Below are 26,676 nucleotides of genomic sequence, written 5' to 3' on the forward strand. Positions count from 1 at the left end.
ATTTTGATGACCTCTAACTTTTTTATTTTTCCGTATAAGTGGCGGTATGGGGGCTCATTTTTTGCGCCATGATCTGTACTTTTTTTGATACCACATTTGCATATAAAAAACTTTTAATACATTTTTTATAATTTTTTTTTAATAAAATGTATTAAAAAAGTAGGAATTTTGGACTTTTTTTTATTTTTTTTCGTTCACGCCGTTCACCGTACGGGATCATTAACATTTTATTTTAATAGTTCGGACATTTACGCACGCGGCGATACCAAATATGTCTATAAAAAATGTTTTTTTACGCTTTTTGGGGGTAAAATAGGAAAAAACGGACGTTTTACTTTTTTATTGGGGGAGGGGATTTTTCACTTTTTTTTTTACTTTTACATTTTTTTACATTTTTTTTTACACTTGAATAGTCCCCATAGGGGACTATTCATAGCAATACCATGATTGCTAATTCTGATCTGTTCTATGTATAGGACATAGAACAGATCAGTATTATCTGTCATCTCCTGCTCTGGTCTGCTCGATCACAGACCAGAGCAGGAGACGCCGGGAGCCGGACGGAGGAAGGAGAGGGGACCTCCGTGCGGCGTTATGAATGATCGGATCGCGATCCGATCGTTCATGTAAATCGCGAACTGCCGCAGATGCCGGGATCTGTATTGATCCCGGCACCTGAGGGGTTAATGGCGGACGCCCGCGAGATCGCGGGCGTCGGCCATTGCCGGCGGGTCCCTGGCTGCGATCAGCAGCCGGGATCAGCCGCGCATGACACGGGCATCGCTCCGATGCCCGCGGTTATGCTTAGGACGTAAATGTACGTCCTGGTGCGTTAAGTACCACCTCACCAGGACGTACATTTACGTCCTGCGTCCTTAAGGGGTTAAAGTGCCTCGGTCATTTAAAAAAAAAAAATACATTTTGGGGGGGTCATTAGACCAAGTGGAGAGTAGCACACTATTACGCTCTTCACTGCACAGCTCACAGCTATCTCTGTCTATTGAACCGTCTAGTGAAGTAAGGCCGGAGATTGCAGCAAGCCGAAAAGTAAAGTGCATTATCATGCATTTCTCCCAGCTTGTTTAAATGATCATGGGGGTTACAGTACTGAGACTTCAGCCAATCAAGACTATAGACATGTCTCTTAATGTTTTTTTTTTATTTTTTTTTTAAATGACAGGGAAACTTTGATAATTATTTGGTTCTAGGGCATGTAGCATCATCATAAAGATGACAAAACCACTGGGCACCTTTATTAATAGTGTTGTAGGAAAGACACATTTGCACTAACTTTATGGAAAAAAAACGCTGCAGTACACAAAATTTGGCTTAACAAGATTCTTCTAATGTCAGCCCTAGGTGGCATCAATTGCCACCAGTCTGGTGTACCAAATAACATATATAAGGCTGGGCTTACACCACGTTTTTGCAATACAGTTCCCATATCAGGTATTTTTTTTAAAACAGATTCCTCAAAACCTGACTAAACTGTATAAAAACGTTTGTACAAATTTTAATCCGTGTACGGTTTGAAAAATGATGTCCGGTTGCATCCGTTTTTTAAAGAAAAAAAAACACACACGTTTTTAACTTTTCACTCCATTATGAATAAAGTTTCACTGGTTTGATTGAATTTCCAAGAAAAAAAACTGTGCAAAGTCAAAAACAATATGGTGAAAACCGGATGGAACCGTACGCACATACAGTTCTGTATGGTTCCCATTGACTCCCAAGTTAAAAAAAAAATGTATAAGTTTCATTACGGTTTTTCACCCAGACCAAAAACTGTGGTAGGCTACGGTTTTGGGTACGGGGAAAAGAAACAGACAAAACCGTACTGGATGCAAAAGGATACAACAGGATGCATCTTTTGGCCTATGGTTTTCAATGGAGAGTCAATGCATACGGTTTTCAATATGGTTTTGTATGGTTTTCAAATTGAAAACTTATACGGGAACTGTATTCCAAAAACATGGTGTGAATCCAGCCTTACAGCTGTCACATGATTTGCCCCAAGTTAACCGTAAAAGGGCTTTTCTGGCAAAATTGATTGGTGGCCTATTGCCAGGATATGCCATCAATAGATGATCAGCAGGGTCCCGACAGCCAGCAGCCAGGCCAATCATCTGTTCCGCAGGGTTGACGCAGCTGAATTTATGGAATTCATGACAGGGGGCGATTGTAAGCTAAAAAGGCAGATACTGCCCTGTCTAATGCACCCAACGATCAGCCAATGAACAAGCAAACGCTTGGCTGATTACTTTGCATTGACAGATAACAATTAATTGTTTTTGTAATGGTGGATCTACAGCCAGTAAATAACCCAGTAACCATTTTTGTGGCCCGCCCTGCCTGCCCAATAATGGAACGTTAAAATAGTGCCAAACTTTATGATTGGCACTTACATAAGACAGCCATTGGCTAATGCCATTGCAAGCTGTGAAGGGGGCCACTGGCTCCATTTACTGTATAATGGCCATGCCATGTTACTGCAACTCAAGTCAAGTTAAAGGGGTTCTCCACTGCCCTGTTTTCCGGAGCTCCGCTGGCAGCGTCCGGAAGTTAATTACTCCGGACGCTGTGTGCGGGCTTCCGTGTTCGAGGCCGCCCCCTCGTGACGTCACGCCCGCCCACCCCCTCAACAAAAGTCTATGGGAAGGGGGCGCGACAGCAGTCGCGCCCCCTTCCCATAGACTTTCGTTGAGGGGGCGGGCATGACGTCACGAGGGGGCGGCCTCCAACACGGAAGCCTACACACAGCGTCCGGAGTAATAAACTTCCGGACGCTGCGAGCGGAGCGCCGGAAGACTGGGCAGTGGAGAACCCCTTTAAGGGGAATGAGAGATGAGCTGCAGTATACAGGCACGGCCACTACACTGTGGAGAGAAAAACCGCTTGAGGCGATAAACTGCTGCTGTTGTTCTTGAACAAGAGCTTGTCCGACAGCTATCTTAGTTTATTTAGGCTTATTTCCTTTGGGCATTAAAAATATCCATTAGAATAACATTTTCAGGATTATACTGATAACCGGTCCGGTAAATGTGAATTACACTCAAAATGGAAGAAGATTTTTTTTTTTTTTTTTTTTATCGAATATCCTGTACTGTTAGTATAGTAAATTTACTTTAAGCCATCATCCACTGAACCCAATCTCTGCTGTCAGATTGATAAATAAAAGGGATTATTAGAAGGTCATACAGAAGCAGATAAAAAGAGATTCCTTAAGAAGATATGCAGCCCATTAAAAAATTATTTATAAAAACAAAATAGATTGCAATAAAAAAGCAGATATCAGATGCCAAAATACCAGGGAGTTTATAAATGCCTTCTTCTGATCAATTCATCCAGTTGCGTCCTTACAATTAATAAAAGTGGAAAGACTAAGAATTTCCTCTTCCAAGCTCAGTGTCTAATAAAAACAGATATTTCCATCCAAATAACTCACCTGCTATTAACACTGCTGAGTTATGTATAGCAAAAACACACAGGCCAAGGATACACATCTACAGCCCAGCTTCTAAGGGCTTCGGTTTTTCTGCACTGCGCGCACAGGATCTAATACTACAGAAATACTAAAAGATACGGTGATCTTTTACACTGTAAGAACATTTCCTTACATATAGGTTGTATAATGCACTGGGAGGCTTCATTAAACATCATCCAGATCCTGACCTCTTCTGATGAGAGATGAGTAACATAAAAATCTGGCCTTTTCTCCAGATTTAGGCGCCAAGAGAAGAGCATAAGAGTTTTTGGTCACCATCTTTGATCCGCTATCTTTTCCCAGTCCGCCGTGTTTCTTTGCCATTACTGATTGAGTTTGGTGCACCAGGGACCGAGTGGTTGGGTTGGCTGCGTGTAATTCGTCCACTTGACTGGTGAGGAGTTGCAGGGGGCTGGTGTACAGTACTAACCTGGTTGTTATTTCCATTACCGTTGGGTAGCTCTGTAGCTGGAAATAAGATGAGGATACATAATAGGACAAATATTTATTTTAAACAGAAAGTGTTACCAGTTCTAAGGTAAACAAATATAAAATGTTTTAGGCTATGTTCACATCAGTGTTAGGAGATTCGTTCGCTGATTCCACTAAAATGATAGGACCTTAGTATCACAACCTCCGTCCCAGCAGCTGTAATGGAGTTCCCTAACGCTAATGTGAACACTTTCTTCATTATGAATTTGCTGTAACACGTAAGTGACATGTAAGACATTTTGATCATTGGAGATGTGGGGGCTGAAATCCCCATTGACTGCCAAAATGAAGGGGCAGAAGCATTGAGCCCTTACGCTGCTTACTTCACTCTCTAAAGCAACTTTGATCCTGGGTCATTTAATGCACAAACAATAGCGACCACTGCGTCTAGACCCAATCAGCACCCAGCCAACACAATTGCAGTAAACCAATGGGATGTCATTGCACCTGGGATCGTAATACCGTGGTCCCTCAAGTTACAATATTAATTGGTTCTGGGACGACCATTGTATGTTGAAACCATTGTATGTTGAGACCAGAACTCTATGGAAACCTAGTAATTGGTTCTAAAGGCACCAAAATGCCATCCAAAAATAGGAAAAAGTGGGGATTAAAGATAAACAAGTAGATAACTAATATAGATAAAGCAAATCCTTACATATAAAAGTAGGAAATATCTGCTGGCAGCTGTAATCACTGTCTATGTCAGTGTTTTCCAAGCAGGGAGCCTCCAGCTGTTGCAAAACTACAACTCCCAGCATGCCCGGACAGCCGTTGGCTGTCCGGGCATGCTGGGAGTTGTAGTTTTGCAACAGCTGGGGGCACCCTGCTTGGGAAACACTGGCCTATGTAGAGGACAGGAGCTTGTTCTGGGGTCCTGTACAGTACACACAATGTCCTAAAAAAGTAATGGAGTCGCCCTCACCTGGTGTCCAAAGGAGCAGCTAACCCTGGTAACACAGGTAAAGAGTACAGAACATGTAATACCTCCCTGTACTGTAGGGGGCGCTATCAGACACCAGTCAGTGCATACACTTCAGTAATACAGGGGTTTTACCAGCGAATGCCCATTCTGATTGGTTGGTACTTCCAGCCATTGACATGTTTCACAGATCTAGACTGTCTGTACATTGTATGTTGAGTCTGGTTTCAACTTACGATGATCCAGAAAAGACCATTGTATGTTGAAACTATTGTATGTTGAGGCCATTGTAAGTTGAGGGATCACTGTAAAGACCGCTGGCCTGCCTCGACTATATGACTTTTACACAGCCTAACAGGTTGCCTGTCATTTTGTAACTTAGTATACAAAAAAATAACATCAGTGATCAGAAGTCTGGCATAGCCATACTTATAACAACCCACAGGATAGGAGATAAGGGTCTGATTTAGAGAGGGCCGAATGCTGGGACCCCCGTGATCAAATGTACGGGGCCCAGCAACCCACCCTTGGAGACGAGTAGACGAGTGCTGGCCTGCTCTGCTAATCACCGGCTGAGATGCAATCCTGTGGATAGGGGATAAATTGAGTTCCCCGGACTACCCCTTTTAAGGGATTGATGCATACATTTATGAGTTCCGAGGCAAAAAGCATTTTTTTTACTGACCTGGAGGAGCAGCATTGTTTGAGGAGTTGTGGTTAGCTGCTCCTGACCCGCTCTCAACCTGTGCCTGAAATCATACAAACATGAGAAATCTGTAACACTGAAATTAGAAGAGGCAACAACATTGAGGAAAATAAAGGCCACTTACCTGTTTGCTTTGGGATTGCTGTGCAACATAATCAGGGTTTGGTTCACTAAAGTTAGGCATTTCAGAATAAACCATGCAAAATCTGAAAATATATAAATACATGTATTTATTTTATGAAAAGACAAAATCAGATCCAACAACAGTAAGGTATATTAGGCCGCAAATCTACACAAATCTGCAAAAAAAGTGTTCTTAACCTACAGCCAGGAGCCTGAATATTATTTACTAGCCATGGAATAAGATTTCTCTGTGTTTTATGCAGCCCATAATAATGGGTTTATCTGCTAGGCAGGAACATAGCTGCTTGTGAGGATCTGCTAGAAGTAAACACAGCTGCTTGTAAAGGGTTACTCTGAATCTCTCACTGACATTATGCATGTTTTTACTTACAGCCCACCATGCATTTGAGTCTGAGTAAAAAGATGTATGTCAGGTGAAGACCTGAAAGCAGTTATTTTTTTTTTAGCTAACTATGTACAAACCATTGAAGTCAATGGGGTATGTGCTTGTCTATGCATGTATATCTAAATTTTATTAAAGTTTTTCATACAAATATAAAATAAGCATAAGAGAACTAGTGCTGGGCGTTATACCGGTTCATACCGAATACCGACATTTTTGTGCTGCACGATATGAATTTTAACCCATACCGCAATACCGGTTTGGCCCCTCCCCCTTGAGAATGAATCAATCAGGGGAATCGGAGAACTAATCATATGTGGCCCGTGAACACTGTTCTGCCCCCCCCCCCAATTAATTATCAGCCCAGCGCTGTCCCCATCAGGGTAAATAATCACATGTCACCCGCAAGCGATGTCCTCCTCTTCCTTCTGTTTGTTGCGGCCGCCGGCGCTGACACTCTATACCAGTTGTCTTCAACTTGCGCACCTCCAGATGTTGCAAAACTACAACTCTCAGCATGCCCGAACAGCCAACGGCTGTCCGGGCATGCTGGGAGTTGTAGTTTTGCAACATCTGGAGGTCCGCAGGTTGAAGACCACTGCTCTATACTGTGCGGTATCCCTATGCCCGGGCTGCAAAAAACAAACAAAATAAACTTTAACTCGTCTCCCGTTGGTCAAGTACCGGCCTCATCTGCTCCCTGTGTACGGGAATGTCGGACAGCCGTCAGCCTATCACCAGCCGCAGCGATGTTCTGCCTCGGCCGGTGATAGGCAGAGCCCACTGTCATGTAAGAAGCCAGCCAGAGCTCCTTACATGACAGTGGGCTCAGCCTATCATCGGCCGAGGCGGATCATTGCTGTGGCCGGTGATAGGCTGACGGCTGTCCGACATTCCCATCCCCAGCGTAAGGCCGATGTAGGAACATGCGTTAATTTATTTTGTTTACCTTTTGCAGCCCGGGCATAGGGATACCGCACAGTATGGAGTGTCAGCGCCGGCGGCCGCAACAAGCAGGACGAGGAGGGCAGCGCTTGTGGGTGACGTGAGTATTTACCCCGATGGAGGCAGTGCTGGGCTTATCGTTAACTTAATTTGGGGGGGGAGGGGAGGAGGAGGAAATACAGTTATATACCGTGGAACCGCCAAAAGTTACAAAAATACCGTGATACACACATTTGGTCATAGCGCCCAGAGAACACAGTCAGATAGTCATGGCGGCACCCATGATCAATGACAATTTACAATGTTAAAGTACAAAATAAAAATAACCTTGATGCCCCAAGTAGGGGAGCCAAAAAGATACATATCAGCATAAGGCACCACACCCACCGACGTACTGCCATGGAGCATAAGTGGGGCACAGGGTTTCACCAGAGGGCAAAAGGATGGAATCTGAACCAGTATCCAATTTTGACAATTTGTTGATGTGTACGTGCCACAGATGGCAAAATCAAGATGTGAATGCAGCACATTACAGTCTCTCCCCACACAATGGACTTTTCTAGCTAAGAAACAAGAAGCCTCACAGAGCTGTCAAAATAGTAAGACTTTACTGCTGCAGACAGCTTAATCCAGCTTCCCTTTCTTAAAGAGTCAACACTTTATTACTAAATTACAAATTAAAGGCTTTACTTTTACTTAAAGGGGTACTCCGCCCCTAGACATCTTATCCCCTATCCAAATGATAGGGGATAAGATGTCAGATCGCCACGGTCCCGCTGCTGGGGAGCCCCGGGATCCCCGCTGCGGCACCCCGCTATCATTACAGCACAGAGTGAGTTCGCTCTGCACGTAATGACGGGCGATACAGGGGACGGAGCATCGTTAGCGTCACAGCTCCGCCCCTCGTGACGTCACGGCCCGCCCCTTTCAATACAAGTCTATGGGAGCCCCCTGCCATAGACTTGCATTAAGGGGACGGGCCGTGATGTCACGAGGGGCGGAGCCATGACATCACGCGGCTCCGTCCCCTGTATCGCCCGTCATTACGCACAGAGCGAACTCGCTCTGTGCTGTAATGATAGCGCGGTGCCGCAGCGGGGATCCCGGGGCTCCCCAGCAGCGGGTCCTCGGTGATCTGACATCTTATCCCCCATCCTTTGGATAGGGGATAAGATGTCTAGGGGCAGAGTACCCCTTTAACCTATTAGGTTAAGTAAATATATAAGGTATATTTTGGAAATTTTTTATATTTTTGTCTTTGTAGGATTCTGTAAAACTTGTTTTGGACTGAAAGTGTCACCCACAGATCTCCTTAGCATGAAAAGATCAGATATTTCAACCAATATATTACAAGTTAGTGTGACTGAATCTTTTCCCACAACGTAATATATCAATCGCCTCAATTCCTTCTGCTCTATAATGTTGGTAGATCAGACTGCATGAACAATGTGACAGGTTATTTTGAAAGTGCACATTTGTTTCCAAAAACACAGTACACTACTATAGATGACGTGGAATAGAAGGGGTTACTGATGCACTGGCTTTGCAAGGTACTATGAGCAAAAAATAAACAGCGATACAGAGATGAGAGGAAAGACTTTAACTTGTATGGACAGTGCAGATCATCCCAGCTTGCAGGTACACAGAATAGTTTCTCAGTCCATTCCCCCCCTGCACAGAGCACGTGGTATGCCCCACTTGCCACTCCTTGTAATTGTCTTGCAGCGGCTGTTACTAAACACTGATTTCCCCTAACAACAGGCAGTGTAGAGCAGATTACAAAGAAAGTGAGACACCTAGTGGCCAAGAATTTAGAACTCTTCATTTTTGGTAAATGTAGCGATTTACAAAGCTGTTAGGAATCACACAGGCTATGACAGGGAGGAAGGTTATTTAAATGGTCACTGTCATTTCAAAGTGAACGTGTCGCCTAAATTATTTCTCTCCCTCTCTTTTTTTTTTTCACTGATTAGAAAAAAGAACATGTATTTTGTACTAATCTCTTTCTATTTCCTGACCCATGGACAAAGACATGATGAAGATCTCCAAACCCTATTCTCCGTATGGGGCAGGTTTATAAGCATGCTCTGTGACCTGTGCAGAGGTCATTCTGCAGGGGAGGGGAAACCAATCTCCTATTGTCTTCTCCATCTACTGGGGTAACATGCTATACAGATCACTTTCCAGCAGTCTTCTCATCCGGGACAGAACAGGAAGCCTATGCTTAACCCCTTAAGGATGCAGGCCATTTTGACCTTAAAGGGGTACTCCACTGGAATATATATATTTTTTAAATCAACAGAGCCAGAAAGTTAAAAGGACATCTGCAGCGGTACAAACACTTATCCTCCTATCCTCAAGATAGGGGAGAAGTGTTTGATCGCGGGGGGTCCGAACGCTGGGGCCCCCGGTGATCTCCTGTACGGGGCCGCGGCTCTCCCGTGCAGAGGGCGTGCCAGCCGCAGCATGACGTTGCAGCCGGCATGCCTCCTCCATACATCTCTATGGGAGAGGTGGGGAGGCAGCGCTCGTGCCTCCCCGCATCCCCCATAGAACTGTATGGAGATGGGGAGGAGACGGGGCGTCACAGTCGACCTCTAGGTCGACGCTAAGTCACCATGGGCGCTAATGCCGGCGCCCCGTTAGGGAGATCGAGGGGGGTCCCAGCGGTCGGACCCCCCGCGATCAAACACTTATCCCCTATCCTGTGGATAGGGGATAAGTGTAATTCCACTGCAGTTGTCCTTTAAACAGATTTGTAAATTACTTCTATTAAAAAAATCTTAATCCTTCCAGTACTTATAAACTTCTGTATTCTCCACAAGAAGTTATTTTCTTTTTGAATTTCCTTTCTGTCTGACCACAGTGCTCTCTGTTGACACCTCTGTCCATTTCAGTTACTGTCCAGAGTAGGAGCAAATCCCCATAGAAAACCCCTCCTGCTCTGGACAGTTCTTAAAATGGACAGAGGTGTCAGCAGAGAGCACTGTGGTCAGACATAAAAGGAAATTAAAAGAGAAAAGAACTTCCTGTGGATCATAACAGCAGCTGATATGTACTGGAAGGATTAAGATTTTTTAATAGAAGTCATTTACAAATCTGTTTAAGTTTCTGGAACCAGCTGATTTAAAAAAAGGTTTTCCAGAGGTGTACCCCTTTAAGGACGAAGCCGTTTTTTTTTGCAAATCTGTCCTCTGGTCACTTTAAGCATTAATAACTCTGGGATGCTTTAACATATTCATTTGATTCCAAGACAGTTTTTTCATGACATATTCTACTTTATGCTAATGGTAAATTTTCGATACTTGCATCTTTTCTTGTTGAAAATTCCAAAATGTAATGAAAAATTTGAAAATTTTGCATTTTTCTAACTTTTAAACTCTCTGCTTGTAAGGAAAGTGGACATTCCAAATAAATTATAAGTTGATTCACATTTATACAATGTCTAGTTTGTGTTTGCATCATAAAGTTGACATGTTTTTAGTTTTTGAAGACATCAGAGGCTTTCAATTTTTTCACGAAAATTTCAAAAGCGGACCAGTTAAGTTTCAAAGTGAATTTGAGGGTCTTTATGTTAGAAATACCCCATAATGGACCCCATTATGAAAACTGCACTCCTCAAAGTATTCAAAATGACATTCAGAAAGTTTGTTAACCCTTTAGGTGTTTCACAGGAATAGCAGCAAAGTGGGGGAGAAAATTTTAAATAGTCATTTTTTACACTAACATGTTCTTGCAGACCTATTTCTTTTCATTTTTACAAGGAGTATTAGGGTGCGTTCACACGGAGTAAATGAAGAGTAATTCACACCGAAAAATTTACAGGCGGAAAAAATAATTAAATTTTTGCGCAAAATTTGCGGGAAATTGCAAAATTGCGACTGATTCCGTCAGGGCATCAGTCGAAATTTTGCGCAGGCGCAGTAACAGCTAGGACTGCGCATCGGCTTCCCGCACTCGCCGACGGCCCTGCTGCAAGGTGCGGGGGGGGCGCTGCTGCAAGGTACGGGGGGCACGGAGGGGTGTTTGGGTGTTACTCACCGAGTGGCAGGAAGAGGCTCCCCCGCACCCGTCCCTCCCGCATCGGCTCCTGGCTCACTCCTTCCCCCATGAAGCTCCTGTCCTGGGTGCCTCCAGTTGTTTTACCACTACAACTCCCAGCATGCCCTGACAGCCAATAGATGTCAGGGAATGCTGGGAGTTGTAGTGGTGAAAAAGCTGGAGGCACCCTGTTAGGAGAACTAAGGGCGGATGTGTCGGCCCCAGCAGGCATCAGTGACGTGGTGCCTGCTGGGGAAGTCTGCCTGGTAGTGAGCACACTGCCAGGCAGACTAAATGCCATTTTAAAAATATCAAAAAAGAAAATAAAGGCAGGGAGGGGGTTAGGGATAGAAGGGCAATAGGCAGGGACAGAAAAAAAAAAAAAACATGATGGTGGGAGCTACCCTTTAAAGTCAATGGGCAGAGGAGATGAGCATTAATTTGGAGCGGAGAATTCAAGAGGAATTACTCAAGTAAATTCCTCTTGAATTACTCCGTGTGAACGCACCCTTAGGTAAAAATGTCCCCCAAAATTTGTAACCCCATTTCTGTCACGTAAGGAAATACCTCATAAGTGGATGTACAGTGCTCTATGGGTGCACTAGAGGGCTCAAAAGGGAAGGAGCGACAATGGGATTTTGGAGAGCGAATTTGCTGAAATGGTTTTTGGGGGGCATGTCACATTTAGGAAGCCCCCATGGTGCCAGAACAGAAAAAAAAAATCCACATGTTACACTATTCTGGAAACTACACCCCTCAAGGAACAAAACAAGGGGTATAGAGAGCCTTAACACCCCACAGGTGTTTGACAAATCTTCGCTAAAGTTGGATGTGAAACGTACTTTTTTTTTTTTTTTTTTTTTTTTTTTACTAAAATGCTGGTGTTACCCCAAATTTTTCATTTTTACAAGGGGTAATGAGAAAACACTCCCAAAATTTGTAACACAATTTCTTCTGAGTATGGAAATACCCCATATGTGGATGTAAAGTGCTCTGCTGATACACTACAATGCTCAGAAGAGAAGGAGCGCCATTGGGCTTTTGGAGACAGAATTTGGTTAGAATAGAAGTTGGGGCCATGTGCATTTACAAAGCCCCCAGTGGTGCCAGAACAGTGGACCCCGCCACATGTGACCCCATTTTGGAAACTACACCACTCAGGGGGTGCAGTGAGCATTTACACTCCACTGGCATTTGAGTCGGTGAATGCACTCTGACATCGCGGAGCAGCCGCGATGTCTGAGTGCACTGCGCATGTGCTGTGTACTCGGAGTTGACTCTGCGACTCGCAAGTCCCGATTGCTGCTGCGAGCAGACAAAAGGAAAAGCGAGGCAGGGGAACGGGGGTTGCAACAGCTGGAGGCACAAAATGGGTCGGGTAACCGGTGGATCCGCAGCGTAAAATACGCTGCGGATCAGTTACGTGTGACCCTACCCTTAAGCATATTATTGCTTCTACTGACAATGTTACATGAAATCCACTTGGAATTGTTATATAAAAAGGAGTATTGCTTACTCTCCGATCTTCTGCAGATCCCCTCCCCTTCCTGTGTATAGGGTAAGACAACCTTTAAAGACAGAGGCATACCTGAAATTAGAAAGTCAAAAGACAATAAAGATACATAAAAATGTACACCATCACTGCTGGGTGCTACAAAACGTAGGACCTGATCTATCAGACTGTCTACAAGAAAATCTGTCTTCGTTGCCCATACCAACCAATCACAGCTCGGCTTTCGTTTCTTCAACTGCTCTGGTAAAATGGAAGCTGTGCTGTGATTGGTTGTTATGGACAACAAAGTCTTATTTTCTTTTAGTCACTTTCACAAATCTGCCCCATAGACTTTACATGGCACATTACTCACATTAGCCCTCATAGGTGAAATGATATCTTAGCCCTATTGTCAAAGACATCCTCTTATTATAACACTATATAACAATGAAAGATTCTATAAATCTAAAATGGAGTAGGTAATACCAAATGGCTTCTCATAAGAGCCATGCTTATGGCAACAGATGTAATAAAAACTACATTTTGCTCATTTGGATTGTATGGTTAGAATTTTATCCATGCTCTTTACCTTTAAGAATCCACATTGGAGCAGATCTACTAATCCTGTTTAATACTTAATGCCCCCATACACATTAGGAAAAGTTGCCTGAACCTGCCAATTTTGGTAGGGGCCAGCCCACTGTTTAATCTGTATGAGGGTCTTCTGACAACCCCCCAAAAGTTGATGTTGGGGGAGAAAAGGATCAGGCATGTTGGATTTCAAATTCCCTATCCTTTTGTTCTCAGAGGTAAGAAGGTAAGCATTATTTTTCAGTATTTAGGAAAACAAATAAAATGATGTTAATAAGCCAACTGGTATTATGATACTATGGTTCCACTCAGTTTTTTGCAAAGTTTTTTGAAGCTGAGAAAACTATTCATGTAACAGGCAGAGAGAAAAAAAGAAAAATACATTTATGTTCTTTCTGCCTCTTAAAAATTTTTTGCCCAACTTTGCTTTTGCATGTAATTTTTGGAGCATAAAAAAAATTTAGGAATAATGTCGGACATAAAGGGGTTGGGGGGGGGGGGTGGCTGGGTTAATGCTTGGCCAAGCCCCCATTGATGTCATGTCACATAATGGCAAAATAGCAGGAATGTGGCGCACAGATTTCATTTAAAAAGAACTACCCAACTTCCAGGAGGGGGAGGTGTCCGAGTTTCAAAATGGTGGCAAAATATTAGTATGTAGTTGAGAATACGTTTTTCTGAATACAAGTGTTTGCCCGAAGTACCCCTTCAAACTGAGTGGGAACTAACAGGCATTTTCTGATTGAATTCAAATGGAAAAAAGGCCCATTTTAAAGTATGGCCAAAAAACTGTGTGCCCACATAGCCTTACTTTATACATTTTATAATCCATGGATGCACTACACAATTAGTATTATTTTTTCCACATGTTGATGCCAGATAAAAAATTTTAAGTGTTTTTATAATTAAAGGAGTAGTCTAGTGCAGACTATTGCTCCTCCGTTGTGCCTGGGGTGTAAAAAAAAAAAAATAGAAAAAAAAAACTTTCACTCACATTCCTGCATTCCCCAGGAGCACTGTTACAGTGGATCGTCACACGGCGTTCAGCCTATCACTGGCCGAGGAAGGACATTACTGCAGCCGGTGATAGGCTGAACGCCGTGTGACGATCCGTGCACAGGAAGAAGGCAGAAGACGGGACTGGAGGACCGATCAGCTGTAGCAGTGATCCGGGGGAACGCAGGAAGGTGAGTGAGAGTTTGTTTTCTATTTTTTTTTTTTACAGCCCAGGTACAACGGAGGAGGAATAGTCTGCACTAGACTACTCCTTTAAAAATTACTTTTGACATGTCAATCACACATCTCAAAAGTTATTGATCGCAAAGGGTCTTACTTCTGAGACTCAATATGATTGTGAGTTATTAGCCGGGATAAGGGCATTATCATGCTCCACTCCCCGGCTGGCCGAGAGATCCGTCAACTTCTCTACATAGAAATCTATGTGAAAAAATGTACAAATCTTTTGGGCAGCCAGGGAGTGGAGTGCAATGCCACTAATAAATCAACATTGCACCGGGTCTCGAGCAAGACCCTTTGCGATCAATAACTTTTTAATGATAGTAACACTAACTACTGGAATACCCTTTTAATTTTGAGGCCTTTGCTGTTCAAGGACACTATGCTGAGGGTGCAATGTGGGAGCACAGTATCTAAAATGGTCCATCTGGGATCTTTGGCTTAGTTGTCCAGAAAACAAAACTGAATAGGAGGTTGGCAACTAGAGATGAGCGAACTTACAGTAAATTCGATTTGTCACAAACTTCTCGGCTCGGCAGTTGATGACTTATCCTGCATAAATTAGTTCAGCTTTCCGGTGCTCCGGTGGGCTGGAAAAGGTGGATACAGTCCTAGGAGACTGTTTCCTAGGAATGTATCCACCTTTTCCAGCCCACGGGAGCACCTGAAAGCTGAACTCATTTATGCAGGAAAAGTCATCAACCGCCGAGCCGAGAAGTTTGTGACGAATCGAATTTACTGTAAGTTCGCACATCTCTATTGGCAACCCTAGATTAAAGTCTGATCTCAGTCTGTAGTTATTTTGTGGTCTGGGATCTGGCTTTCAGGCTCCGGTCTGGATTCTGTATATGTTTACGGGGCGTTTTTCTCCTGGACCTTTGAGTAAGATATATGAAAATCCTATTCACGGATGCATGAAATCAATTTCTGACTTGGAAATTCTCCCCACTGGCAATATACAACACGCAGAGAAGGAAGGAGGGGGGGGGGTACCATTTCACATTTCGCCTCAGGCAACTAGAAGAGGTTAGCTGCAGCCCTGCCGGGATAAGAGTAGGGAATTTTCCTGTATTGAGGGTTTATTATCTTATATGACTGTTAGAGCGAGGTGCAGAAAAGGAATTTAAAAAGGTAATTAAAGTACATTACTGTAATAGCCGTTCAGCAGAATCTACTTATCTCTGGTCGGTTTCTAAATTGAATATACATGGCTATAGATGGCCTATAGGGACACATGAGGAACTAATTCCTGTTACCACAACCACTACCTTTAATGAAGATTAAGTTCTGTGAGGCAAAGCTATTTACACCACGAAATTCTACTAAAATAAATAAATTAAAGGGGTACTCCGCCCCCAGACATCTTATCCCCTATCCAAAGGATAGGGGATAAGATGTCAGATCGCGGGGGTCCCGCTGCTGGGGACCCCCGGGATCTCGGCTGCAGCACCCACCTCAACGGCTGGAAGCCGTTGAGGTGGGTGCTGCAGCCGAGATCCCGGGGGTCCCCAGCAGCGGGACCCCCGCGATCTGACATCTTATCCCCTATCCTTTGAATAGGGGATAAGATGTCTAGGGCCAGAGTACCCCTTTAAAGCATATCTGTAATTTCAAAAGATTATTATTATTATTATTATTTTTTTTTTTTTTAATAAACCCCCATGGTTTTATTACATTAACCCTTAAGAGTGGTAACAAGGTTACTTAAGTGCTATCACTGCTGTTATTAAGCCTCTGAAATCCCCCTTCATGGTGCACAGATATTTTTCTCCATTTCACGGTGCAAACTCAGGGCTGGGCTGTTTGCCAGTAATACACAGACACAGACTTCCTTTACTTCTCTGGCCAATCAAAGCCCATCCTCCTCTCTGCTATGCCATAAAACAGCATTGGAGAAAGAGCACTGGACTGAATAGACTGGCTGGTGGTTTAGGCTAGGTTTACATCTTGTCTTCCGCCCCCTCGTCGGGCAATACAATGGAACCTGTCAAAAAAGGATGCCGATGCATAGCCTGACGTCTTGCCAATGGGCCCACTGATTTAAAATGGGCAAATCGATGTTCTCTCCATTTTCGCATTGTATCCTTTATTTTGTGTGAGATCCAAAAGCATGATCTAGCCCTCGAGTCCCACACAAACACAGCATACGTCCCGGAACTGCAATTCAACAGGCCCATCGGCAAAGCCTCTGCATACCTTTTGACAGGTTGCTGACGTATAGCCCAACATAGAACAGAAGGGAGCTGGGAGTTGAAGTTTTGCAAAAGCTGGCAACACACTGTTTGGAAAACACTCGGCTTTCTCAGGCTCTCTTTCCCTTTTTTGCACATAGAACATGTTAACCCCCACACCGACTTCCAGTAATTGGTCCTGATCAAGCTATTACGGTACTAAAGAAAGTTCTCTACTAAAGGCAGTAGACAGCAGATGCCAGGGAAGTGAGACACCTAGTGGACAAAACTTTAGAACTTTTTTTTTTTTTTTCCTGGAGTAAAGAATCATTATTAGTCAATAAAGTGATTTACAAAAACATCAGAAATCACACTGTAGTAAAGTTGTTTAGAACATCAGTGTCCATTTAAATAAATGAACTTTATTAGATTGTTATCACTGCTTATTTTTAATTTAAAGGGGTACTCCGGTGGAAAGCAAATGTTTTTCAAGTCAACTGGTACCAGATTTGTAAATTACTTCTATATACAAAAATCTTAATTCTTCCATTACTTATCAGCTGCTGTATGCGTGCGTAGCGACTGCGACGGAGAGCGTGGATCCCGGGGAAGAAGACGTCCGGAACGTCGGGGACACCACGGGGACGCGGCGACAGCGATGGAGCGACATCCAGGGCAGCGGTGACGGTTCCGGAGCAGCGGGGACACGTGAGTATTACCTCCTATCCAGTGGTCTTCAACCTGCAGACCTCCAGATGTTGCAAAACTACAACTCCCAGCATGCCCGGACAGCCAACGGCTGTCCGGGCATGCTGGGAGTTGTAGTTTTGCAACATCTGGAGGTCCGGAGGTTGAAGATCACTGTTGGGTTCAGAATCTTTTTTTTTCTAGAGTTTGCACCTCTGGGTGCGTCTTATATGCCGATGCGTCCTATAGGGCGAAAAATACGGTACTTATTTGGGGTGTTGGGGGAAGTCATAACAGATAAGTGTTTACCCTTTTGTCAGTCTTATGATGTCTCCAGGTTGAATTAAGTTCCCCACATCATCCCATACAGAGATGTTGATGCTGCCGGTCTTGTCTGCCACTTTACATGTTCTGACTTCGTGTCCATCCTTTGTCTTGGTCACTCTACCTGCAAAACAATTAAAAGATTGCATTACATCACATCACTATTTTGTCTGTACAGTTATATAGTTTAATCTGTATACATGGAGAATTATGACGTTTGCTTGCTTCATGGTGTTTTGAGATAGGTGGCCTTAAAGGGATTGTCCAGAGAAAGAAACAACTTGTGTATGGTGTCAAAAAGTATAATAAGGCAACAAACTACTATAATGTTATTAACCACAGTGCAAAGGTCTCTTCATATCAGCTCTGCTCTCTCCCTTTTAGCGGACATCACATCATACTCAGAGCTCCATCTCTGCACCCCCTTCCCCTCTTGTCTGCTCAGGGAGGAGAGACCAGTAATGTGAAAGGGCTAATATTACTGCTCTTTAGATTATAAAGCAGAAGGAAGCCTAGGGGATAAGTTTTAGAATGGCGTGTAATGACCCTTCCATATATCTCTATGGGAGAGACGTTCAGCAGTCTTTGGCTCCCCCATAGAAATATATGGAGGGGGCGGGGGTCACGACGTGCCACTCAGAAAGAGCCGGGGCTCCATACAGGAGATCGCAGGGGGGCCCCAGCGGTCAAACCTCCCAACAATCTAAAACTTGCGGATAGGGGATAAGTTTTTCTGTACTTCCAGGTATGAGACTTCTTTTTTAATGCTGTCTTATCTGAGAAATGCTTCTTGCTGCCTAAAAATCTTATGAGCAGTAATATGAGCTCACATCTTTACACATAAATGGGGTATTCCTCAGAAAACGTTAGGGGGGGGGGGGGGGGACAAAGACAGGAGCTGGAGCTGTGCGAGAGTGTGTCGGTATGTCACAAGCCAGGCAGCTCAGCTGATATGGAGAGATCTGTGCACTATGGCTACTAACAATAGTAAGCTGCTTTGTTAAACTTTATTGACACTATACACAGGTTGTTTCCATGAACAACCCCTTCAAATTTTAAGTCCAAAATTTATTCAGCCCATGTTAAAAACTAAAATCAAAACACCATGAACGCCATGACTAAGGACTAATCAGTCCGAAACGCGTCGGCGTGGGGGTTTTAGCCACACAGGGTGTTTTGATTTTGGTTTTTAACATGGACTGAATAAATTTTGGACTTTAAATTTTTTGCTATATTTTTTGGGGGGGCTGGAATCTCTCTCTTTATGTCTTCACACATACCGGGGTAACGGCTTGGCTTCATCCTGGCTTCCGGATCAATATCTACGAGTGCCTAAACAGTGATTACTACAAACGGTGAGCTGGCTATATCTTTTTCTTGACTGTATTATAGTACAACCTTTAGTAAACTATGGTGATCAGAACCTCTCATTCTGTGTAAGTCTTCCAGGAATTTAAATTGATAGCTAATCTTTACATAGCAGAACCATTAGCACAATGAAGAAGCAGCAGTTCTCAGTGGAGTGAATGGGTCTGAGCAGCAGCACCAGTCACAGATGTGACTGTGTTGTGTACCGCAATGAAGGCAAGTCACTGCCAAACTGTTCTGCTCTGCAGTAGCAACCCAATGGGCCGGACATCCTCCAAACATACACTAAAGGCCTTCACTAAGAAAAAGCCATTATCATGATGGCACTGTGAACAGTAAGTCTAACTTCAGCAAGTTTAAACAAATGACATCTAGACCACAAATGGGTCACAACAGGGTCCAACATATTGAAGGGACAGCCATGTATGGGCCTGAGGTGCAATGTTTATATGCATAAGTGGCCATAAATAAGGAAAATAAATGAAGCCTAGAAAATCACACAGGAGGATCTTCTGCTGCTACGGCTAAACCCACAGCTTTTCATTGCTGCAGCTCTGCTCCCACTTAAGTAAATGGAAGCTGTGCTACAGTACCTCAGCAACTGCTTCATACTTTGTGTAAATGTCAAAGCTGTGGTTCTCCCAAAAAACTGATTGACGGGGGTTCCGGATGTCTGTAACCAGCGGATCAGACATTGATGGTCTATGGTCTATCCATGTCTGATCCTGATCTATGTTCAGTCCAGAGAAAACTGATACAATGTAATTTGCCTCGTGCAGGGCCTGACTGGTGGTGCTCGACATGAGGATTCCCTCATTGGTGTTCTTTAAAGGGATACTCCAAGCAAAACAAATATACTATGTTATGCACAATGAGGGGATGGTGCAAGACCAATTTAAAGATGTAAAACCTCATAATAAAATGATACAGCTACCTGTGCAGACCGAGCCATTTGAGAGTAGTGGCAAACAACCACTAATGCTATATAATGCTATAGAAATGCAACAAATCTTTTCCTGATGAAAACTGGTACAAATTTTTAGGAAATGTTTGATGAATAACGACAACCACATTTTTTTTTTCACGTGGTCACTACAATTTCCCCTCTAAAATTAATGGGTAAAAAAATGCAACAAAAAAAACACCACAGTGATATGAATTAAAAAGGTCAAAAACATGGCTTCAGATCCCTGAAGAATTTAGATTCCCCAATGAAGTGAAGGCATATAGCTAACATATTCATTCCGCATTTTCCTTGCAAAGCAATGCTCCCATCCACCTACTGGGCACCCACTCATGGAAATAGGTGATTTTATGAAATGCAAAAAGCAAAGGGACCTTGGTTTATTTCTCCGAGAGATTGGTGGAGGTCTCAGAGGTCAGACCCCTAATGTTATAGCATAGCCTAGCATTATTTGAAGATGGGAATCTCTCTTTAATGGTCTATTCACACGTACAGTATTCTGCGCAGATTTGATGCGCAGGATTTTCTGCTGCAGATTTCAATGTAAAATGAATGGCTGAACACAGCTTGAAATCCTGCGCATCAAATCTACACATCAAATCTGCGCAGAATACTGTACATGTGAATAGACCCTTAATAGGAAGCTTTGTGCCGTATAGTGTGAACCCTATTTTGTAAAATCAAAATGTATTCTTACTACAGCAGACCTACACTCTGCATCTTATTATTGTGTGTGAACTGGATGGAAGAAGACACAGATTTTTCTCCGTCGAGGGACTTACCTGTTTCAAGTACAATGAAGATAACATTGAGGTTTTTAAGTCCAGGCTTCACATCCTTCACAAAGGTTTCAGTGGTCATAGTGGCCTTCCTCCCAGGCTAATAGCGTTCCAATCCCTAGAACGTAACAGATCCATAGTCATCATATTTGTAGGTAAAGAAATCCATAATACTGCTGTATTTATAAACCCTGTATATGAAACCACAAGTTGTTGTGCTGAAATTGTGTCAACAAGTGTCATAGCAAGCGAAGAAAAAACACCTGCACTCACCGCATAGTACTGGACTGTAAGCTCCTAATGGGATGGTACCGGTGGACCGGCTTCCAGAACCTCCGTGGGCGCTCAAAGGCGACAGCCAGCGGTTTCGCGTGTATACATGAAACCACCGGCAGTTGCCTCTGAGCACCCCCGGAGGTTCTGGAAGCCGGTCCACCGGTACCATCCAATTAGGAGCTTACAGTCCAGTACTATGCGGTGAGTGCAGGGGTTCTTTCTTCACTTGCTATGACACTTGTGGATACATATATTATCTATACTTCCTAGCACCGCCGCTGGATATTTAGTTATGTGCATCCCCACCTACCTCTGCGTTGATCCCTGAATATATCAGACTGTTGAAAATTGGTGGAGCCTCCCGTTCATCTCTAAGTGGCCTGAAATTGTGTCACATTGTTTAAGTCCATCAAGTTCCTTCTTTTATACCGTATATACTCGAGTATAAGCCGACCCGAGTATAAGCCGAGACCCCCTAATTTCAACCCAAAATCCCAGGAAAAGTTATTGACTCGAGTATAAGCCTAGGGTGGGAAATACATCATCCCCCCCCCCTGTCATCATCCAGAACCGTCATTAACATCCTCATCATCATCACCGCCTGTCATTATCCAGACCCTCATCATCATCACCTGTCATCATCCCCTTGTCATCATCCCACACCCCCCCTTCATCATCCCCTTGTCATCATCCCCACCCCCCTTCATCATCCCCTTGTAATCATCCCACACCCCCCCCCTTCATCATCCCCTTGTCATCATTCCCACCCCCCTTCATCATCCTCTTGTCATCATCCGCCCTCAGTGGTCTTCAACCTGCGGACCTCCAGAGGTTTCAAAACTACAACCCCCAGCAAGCCCGGGCAGCCATCGGCTGTCCGGGCTTGCTGGGAGTTGTAGTTTTGAAACCTTCGGAGGTCCGCAGGTTGAAGACCACTGCGGCCTTCGACATCATCCAGCCCCCTCTCACCCCCTTTAGTTCTGTACAGTACTCGCCTCCGCTCGGCGCTGGTCCGGTGCTGCAGGACTGTCCGGTGAGGAGGTCGTCCGGTGGGATAGGGGTTCCGGGCTGCTATCTTCACTGGGGGCGCCTCTTCTCCGCACTTCGGGCCCAGAATAGAGGAGTTGCCTGGACGATGATGCAGAAGTACGTTGGCAATGAACGTACCTCTGCGTCGTTGTCAAGGCAACGTGACTATTCTGGGGCCGGGCCCGAAGCGCTTAGAAGAGGCCTCCCCGGTGAAGATAGCAGCCCGGAACCACTATCCCACCGGACGACCTCCTCTCCGGACAGTCCTGCAGCACCGGACCAGCGCCGAGCAGAGGAGAGTACTGTACAGAACTAAAGGGGGTGAGAGGGGGCTGGATGATGTCGAAGGCCGCAGTGGTCTTCAACCTGCGGACCTCCGGAGGTTTCAAAACTACAACTCCCAGCAAGCCCGGACAGCCGATGGCTGCCCGGGCTTGCTGGGAGTTGTAGTTTTGAAACCTCTGGAGGTCCGCAGGTTGAAGACCACTGCGGGTGGAGAGTTCACTCGGGTATAAGCCGAGGGGGGTGTTTTCAGCACGAAAAATCGTGCTGAAAAACTCGGCTTATACTCGAGTATATACGGTACTCTAAAGAGGATCTCCTAAAAGGGGCCCGAGTTCTTTGTATTGAACAGAGCGGTGATTCGGCTCCCCGCAGCAGCTCCATTGACACTGAATGGGGCAGTGGCATGCATGCGCAGGTCTCTGTTCTGTTCAAAACAAAGTAGTCAGGGCCATGACCTGGAGATCGCAGGAAGTCCCAGCATTAGGACTCCTGTGATCTGACACTTATCCTTTATCCCAGGGGTTCTCAACCAGGGGTACCCCACGGGTTGTGCGGGGGTTCAGCAATGCGCTGACAAATATCGGCCATGCATTGGCCAGTATTTGCCAGTGCAGAGTGGCCATGGCTACTTTGCGTGAGCTGCGTGGCTGCCGGGCCTTACGCGTGACGTCCCTGACATTGCGCAGAGGTGTCGCACAGCGCAGGAGGAGGTCAGCTGTTAGTGAAGCCCCACCGAATGGGACAGAGAGTTAGATACAGGCCTGGTAATAATGTTAAAAACAACACAGTATGGGAGGGAAGGATGTTATTGTACACTGCTCAAAAAAATAAAAGGGAACACTGTGAAATCACACTGCCCTCTCAGGAAGCAACACTGATTGACAATCAATTTCACATGCTGTTGTGCAAATGGAGCAGACAACAGATGGAAATTATAGGCAATTAACAAGACACCCCCAATAAAGGGGTGGTTCTGCAGGTGGTGACCACAGACCACTTCTCTGTTCTTATGCTTCCTGGCTGATGTTTTGGTCACTTTTGAATGCTGGCGGTGCTTTCACTCTAGTAATAGCATGAGAGGGAGTCTACAACCCACACAAGTGGCTCAGATAGTGCAGCTCATCCAGGATGGCACATCAATGCGAGCTGTGGCAAGAAGTTTTGCTGTGTCTGTCAGAGCATGGAGGAGCCAACAGGAGACAGGCCAGTACATCAGGAGACATGGAGGAGGCCGTAGCAGGGCAACAACCCAACCGCTACCTCCACCTTTGTGCAAGGAGGAGCACTGCTAGAGCCCTGCAAAATGACCTCCAGCAGGCCACAAATGTGCATGTGTCCAGTCAAACGGTCAGAAACAGACTCCATGAGGGTGGTATGAGGGCCAGACGTCCACAGGTGGGGGTTGTACTTACAGCCCAACACCGTGCAGAACGTTTGGAATTTGCCAGAGAACACCAAGATTGGAAAATTTGCCACTGGCGCCCTGTGCTCTTCACAGATGAAAGCCGGTTCACACTGAGCACATGTGACAGTCTGGAGACGCCGTGGAGAACGTTCTGCTGCTTGCAACATCCTCCAGCATGACTGGTTGTTTGGCGGTATGGTTTGGCTGTAGGTGCGGTAGGTCAGTAATGGTGCGGGGTGGCATTTCTTTGGGGGGCCACACAGCCCTCCATGTGCTTGTCAGAGGTAGCCTGACTGCCATTAGGTACCGAGATGAGATCCTCAGACCCCTTGTGAGACCATTTGCTGGTGCGGTTGGCCTTGGGTTCCTCCTAATGCAAGACAATGCTAGACCTCATGTGGCTGGAGTGTGTCATCAGTTCCTGCAAGAGGAAGGCATTGATGCTATGGACTGGCCTGCCTGTTCCCCAGACCTGAATCAGATTGAGCACATCTGGGACATCATGTCTTGCTCCATCCACCAATGTCTTGCTCCATCCACCAACGCCACGTTGCACCACAGACTGTCCAGGAGTTGACAAATGCTTTAGTCCAGGTCTGGGAGGACATCCCTCAGGAGACCATCCACCACCTCATCAGGAGCATGCCCAGGCATTGTATGGAGGTCATACCGGCAGGTGGAGGCCACACACACTACTGAGCCTCATTTTGACTTGTTTTAAGGACGTTACATCAAAGTTGGATCAGCCTGTAGTGTGGTTTTCCACTTTGATTCTGAGTGTGACTCCATATCCAGACCTCCATGGGTTGATAAATTTGATTTCCATTGATAATTTTTGTGTGATTTTATTGTCAGCACATTCAATGTAAAGACGAAAGTATTTCATACGATTAGTTCATTCATTCAGATCTAGGATGTGTTATCTTAGTGTTCCCTTTATTTTTTTGAGCAGTGTGTGTGTATGTATAAAAAAAAAAAAAAAAAAAGTAGATATATATATATATATATATATATATATATATATATAATGGGTTGAAAATTATGGCACTAGGGCATTAAGATGGAGGTGGGGAGGGATAATGGCAAAAGGGGATCGGAGGGGGGAATAACTGCACAAGGGGATTAATATGGAAGGGTGGAGGTAATAATTATCCTCCCCCTTCCATCTTAACCCCGTTGTGCCATTATTCCACCTCCCCCCCCCCCCCCCCTGATCCCCTTCTGCCATTATCCGATAATGGTCAAAGGGGATTGGAAGGAGGTGGGAATAATGGCACAAGGGGATTAAGATGGAGGGGGGACTTCAGCCTGAAGGTGATGTTATACTAGCCATCAGCAGCATCCATCCTCATATCAAATCTTTGATGGCACAAAAACAAGCCTAAGTATCGCATTAGAAAGGTAAGCACACGCCATTATGAAAATAAGTCATTTTTGACAGCAGGATGATATGTCTATGGCTCCTGGGCCCGAGGCTTGCTTCCAGACAAACGTGATCATCTAAAGTCTATTGGACTTCTGTAAATTCCTCCTCTGACTGCACCAGCCTTGGAAAGAGTCTCCAGCTACGAGATTGCTCAGGAGCTTTAAAGGGGTTATCCAGGAAAAAAAACAAAAACTTGATTATAGATATATATAATCAACTGGCTCCAGAAAGTTAAACAGATTTGTAAATTACTTATTTACTTTATATTAAAAAATCTTAATCATTTCAGTACTTATTAGCTGCTAAAGTGGAGTTGTTCTTTTCTGTCTAAGTGCTCTCTGATGACACCTGTCTCGGGAACTGTCCAGAGTAGAAGCAAATCTCCATAGCAACCTCTTCCACTTTGTGTAGTTCCCGAGACAAGCAGAGATGTCAGCAGAGAGCACTGTTGCCAGATAGAAAAGAACAACTCAACTTCAGCAGCTGATAATTATTGGAAGGGTTAAGATTTTTTAATAGAAGTAATTTACAAGTCTGTAACTTTCTGGAGCCTGTTGATATATAAAAAAAAAATTAAAAAAATTCAAAGTTTTTTCCTGGAATACCCATTTAAACCCTGCTGTCAGAGATAGTGACCAATTAATAGAGGTTAGACTTCACCCACTAGCTCATGGACACCTTAAGATTAGAGATGATGCCTGCAGAGGGGAAAACTGATGAAAAATGTTGCGTAATGGCCAGAAGAAGAGCTACTTATGCTGAAGATAGAGAAAGATACCATATAAGTCTCCCAGACACTGCACACACAGAAGAGGGGATGCTGCTCTTCTACGTCTCTATCCACACCCTCAGAAGCAGCAGTAGCAGCATGAAGGACATTATAGAGCAGTACAAGACCCCAGTAGTCTGACATGTATCCTATGGGTCCATTGACTTTAAGGGGGTATTCCAGTAACACAAAAAAGCATATGTTGCTGGGCATGTGGTGAAATTAATAAAAAGTCATACTTACTAACCCGTCTCCAGCAGCTCCCACTCTGCCTCCTTCCAGTCCCCCACTGCTTGCCTCTTCCTCCTGCAGGGTTTCGTCCACTCAGTAAATCACTGGTCCATGCAGTGTCCTAGGATGTTGGGGGTTGTAGTTCTGCAACAGTTAGAGGGCAATAGGTTGGGGAATACTGGTCGAAATCCAACTCATCCAACCCATCTGATCACATGTATCTATGGTGCCAGGCATCAGGGTGATCATTTCTGTATTTCCCTACCAGTCCTTACTTCCAGGACTAAGTCCCCTTTCAGCACCCAGCATTGGGTATAGAAGTGCTGTATGTACTGTACACGCTCTACAGCTCACCTGTCCCTGGCAGGCAGCATTGTACTAGGGCGAGGTGACACTGATAACATAGAATACCTTTAGGTTGGCAAGTCCGCTGCCTCTGTCACGACAGCGTCCTCCAGTCCCGATATATCACAACCCTCTCCAACCGACCCCGCTTTCTTTTTTTTTTTTTTTTTTTGCTGCACTTG

General features: G+C 44.6%; 1 protein-coding gene across 5 annotated transcripts; it reads right to left on the reverse strand.

Annotated features, from left to right (window-relative positions):
* Positions 1-2,761: 2,761 nt before the first annotated feature.
* On the reverse strand, positions 2,762-26,676 carry NABP2 (nucleic acid binding protein 2). 5 transcript variants are annotated; one of them, XM_056562308.1, is made up of 8 exons: positions 26,561-26,676; positions 26,166-26,293; positions 20,732-20,846; positions 17,603-17,741; positions 12,633-12,704; positions 5,729-5,810; positions 5,584-5,647; positions 2,762-3,952 (listed from the first exon to the last, which is right to left on the reverse strand). In XM_056562308.1, exons 3-8 carry the CDS (start codon positions 20,808-20,810, stop codon positions 3,774-3,776), a joined length of 615 nt encoding a protein of 204 aa, XP_056418283.1. In that variant the 5' UTR covers positions 20,811-20,846; positions 26,166-26,293; positions 26,561-26,676; the 3' UTR covers positions 2,762-3,773. The 5 variants fall into 5 exon arrangements, with proteins under 5 accessions (XP_056418283.1, XP_056418281.1, XP_056418285.1 ...); XM_056562306.1 differs by having other exon boundaries at positions 26,162-26,293; XM_056562310.1 differs by lacking the exon at positions 26,166-26,293 and having other exon boundaries at positions 26,561-26,666.

Source organism: Hyla sarda, chromosome 2, assembly GCF_029499605.1.
Source record: "Hyla sarda isolate aHylSar1 chromosome 2, aHylSar1.hap1, whole genome shotgun sequence".
Taxonomy (NCBI): domain Eukaryota; kingdom Metazoa; phylum Chordata; class Amphibia; order Anura; family Hylidae; genus Hyla; species Hyla sarda.

What these genes read in the sequence shown, in the direction of transcription:
- NABP2 (XM_056562308.1), bottom strand. Translation starts at nt 20,810, where the DNA reads ATGACCACTGAAACCTTTGTGAAGGATGTGAAGCCTGGACTTAAAAAC. An exon ending in ATCATAAGACTGACAAAAGG is followed by an intron (nt 12,705 to 17,602) that starts GTAAACACTTAT and finishes TTCTAATTTCAG; the next exon opens with GTATGCCTCTGTCTTTAAAG. An exon ending in GATCTGCAGAAGATCGGAGA is followed by an intron (nt 5,811 to 12,632) that starts GTAAGCAATACT and finishes ATATATTTTCAG; the next exon opens with ATTTTGCATGGTTTATTCTG.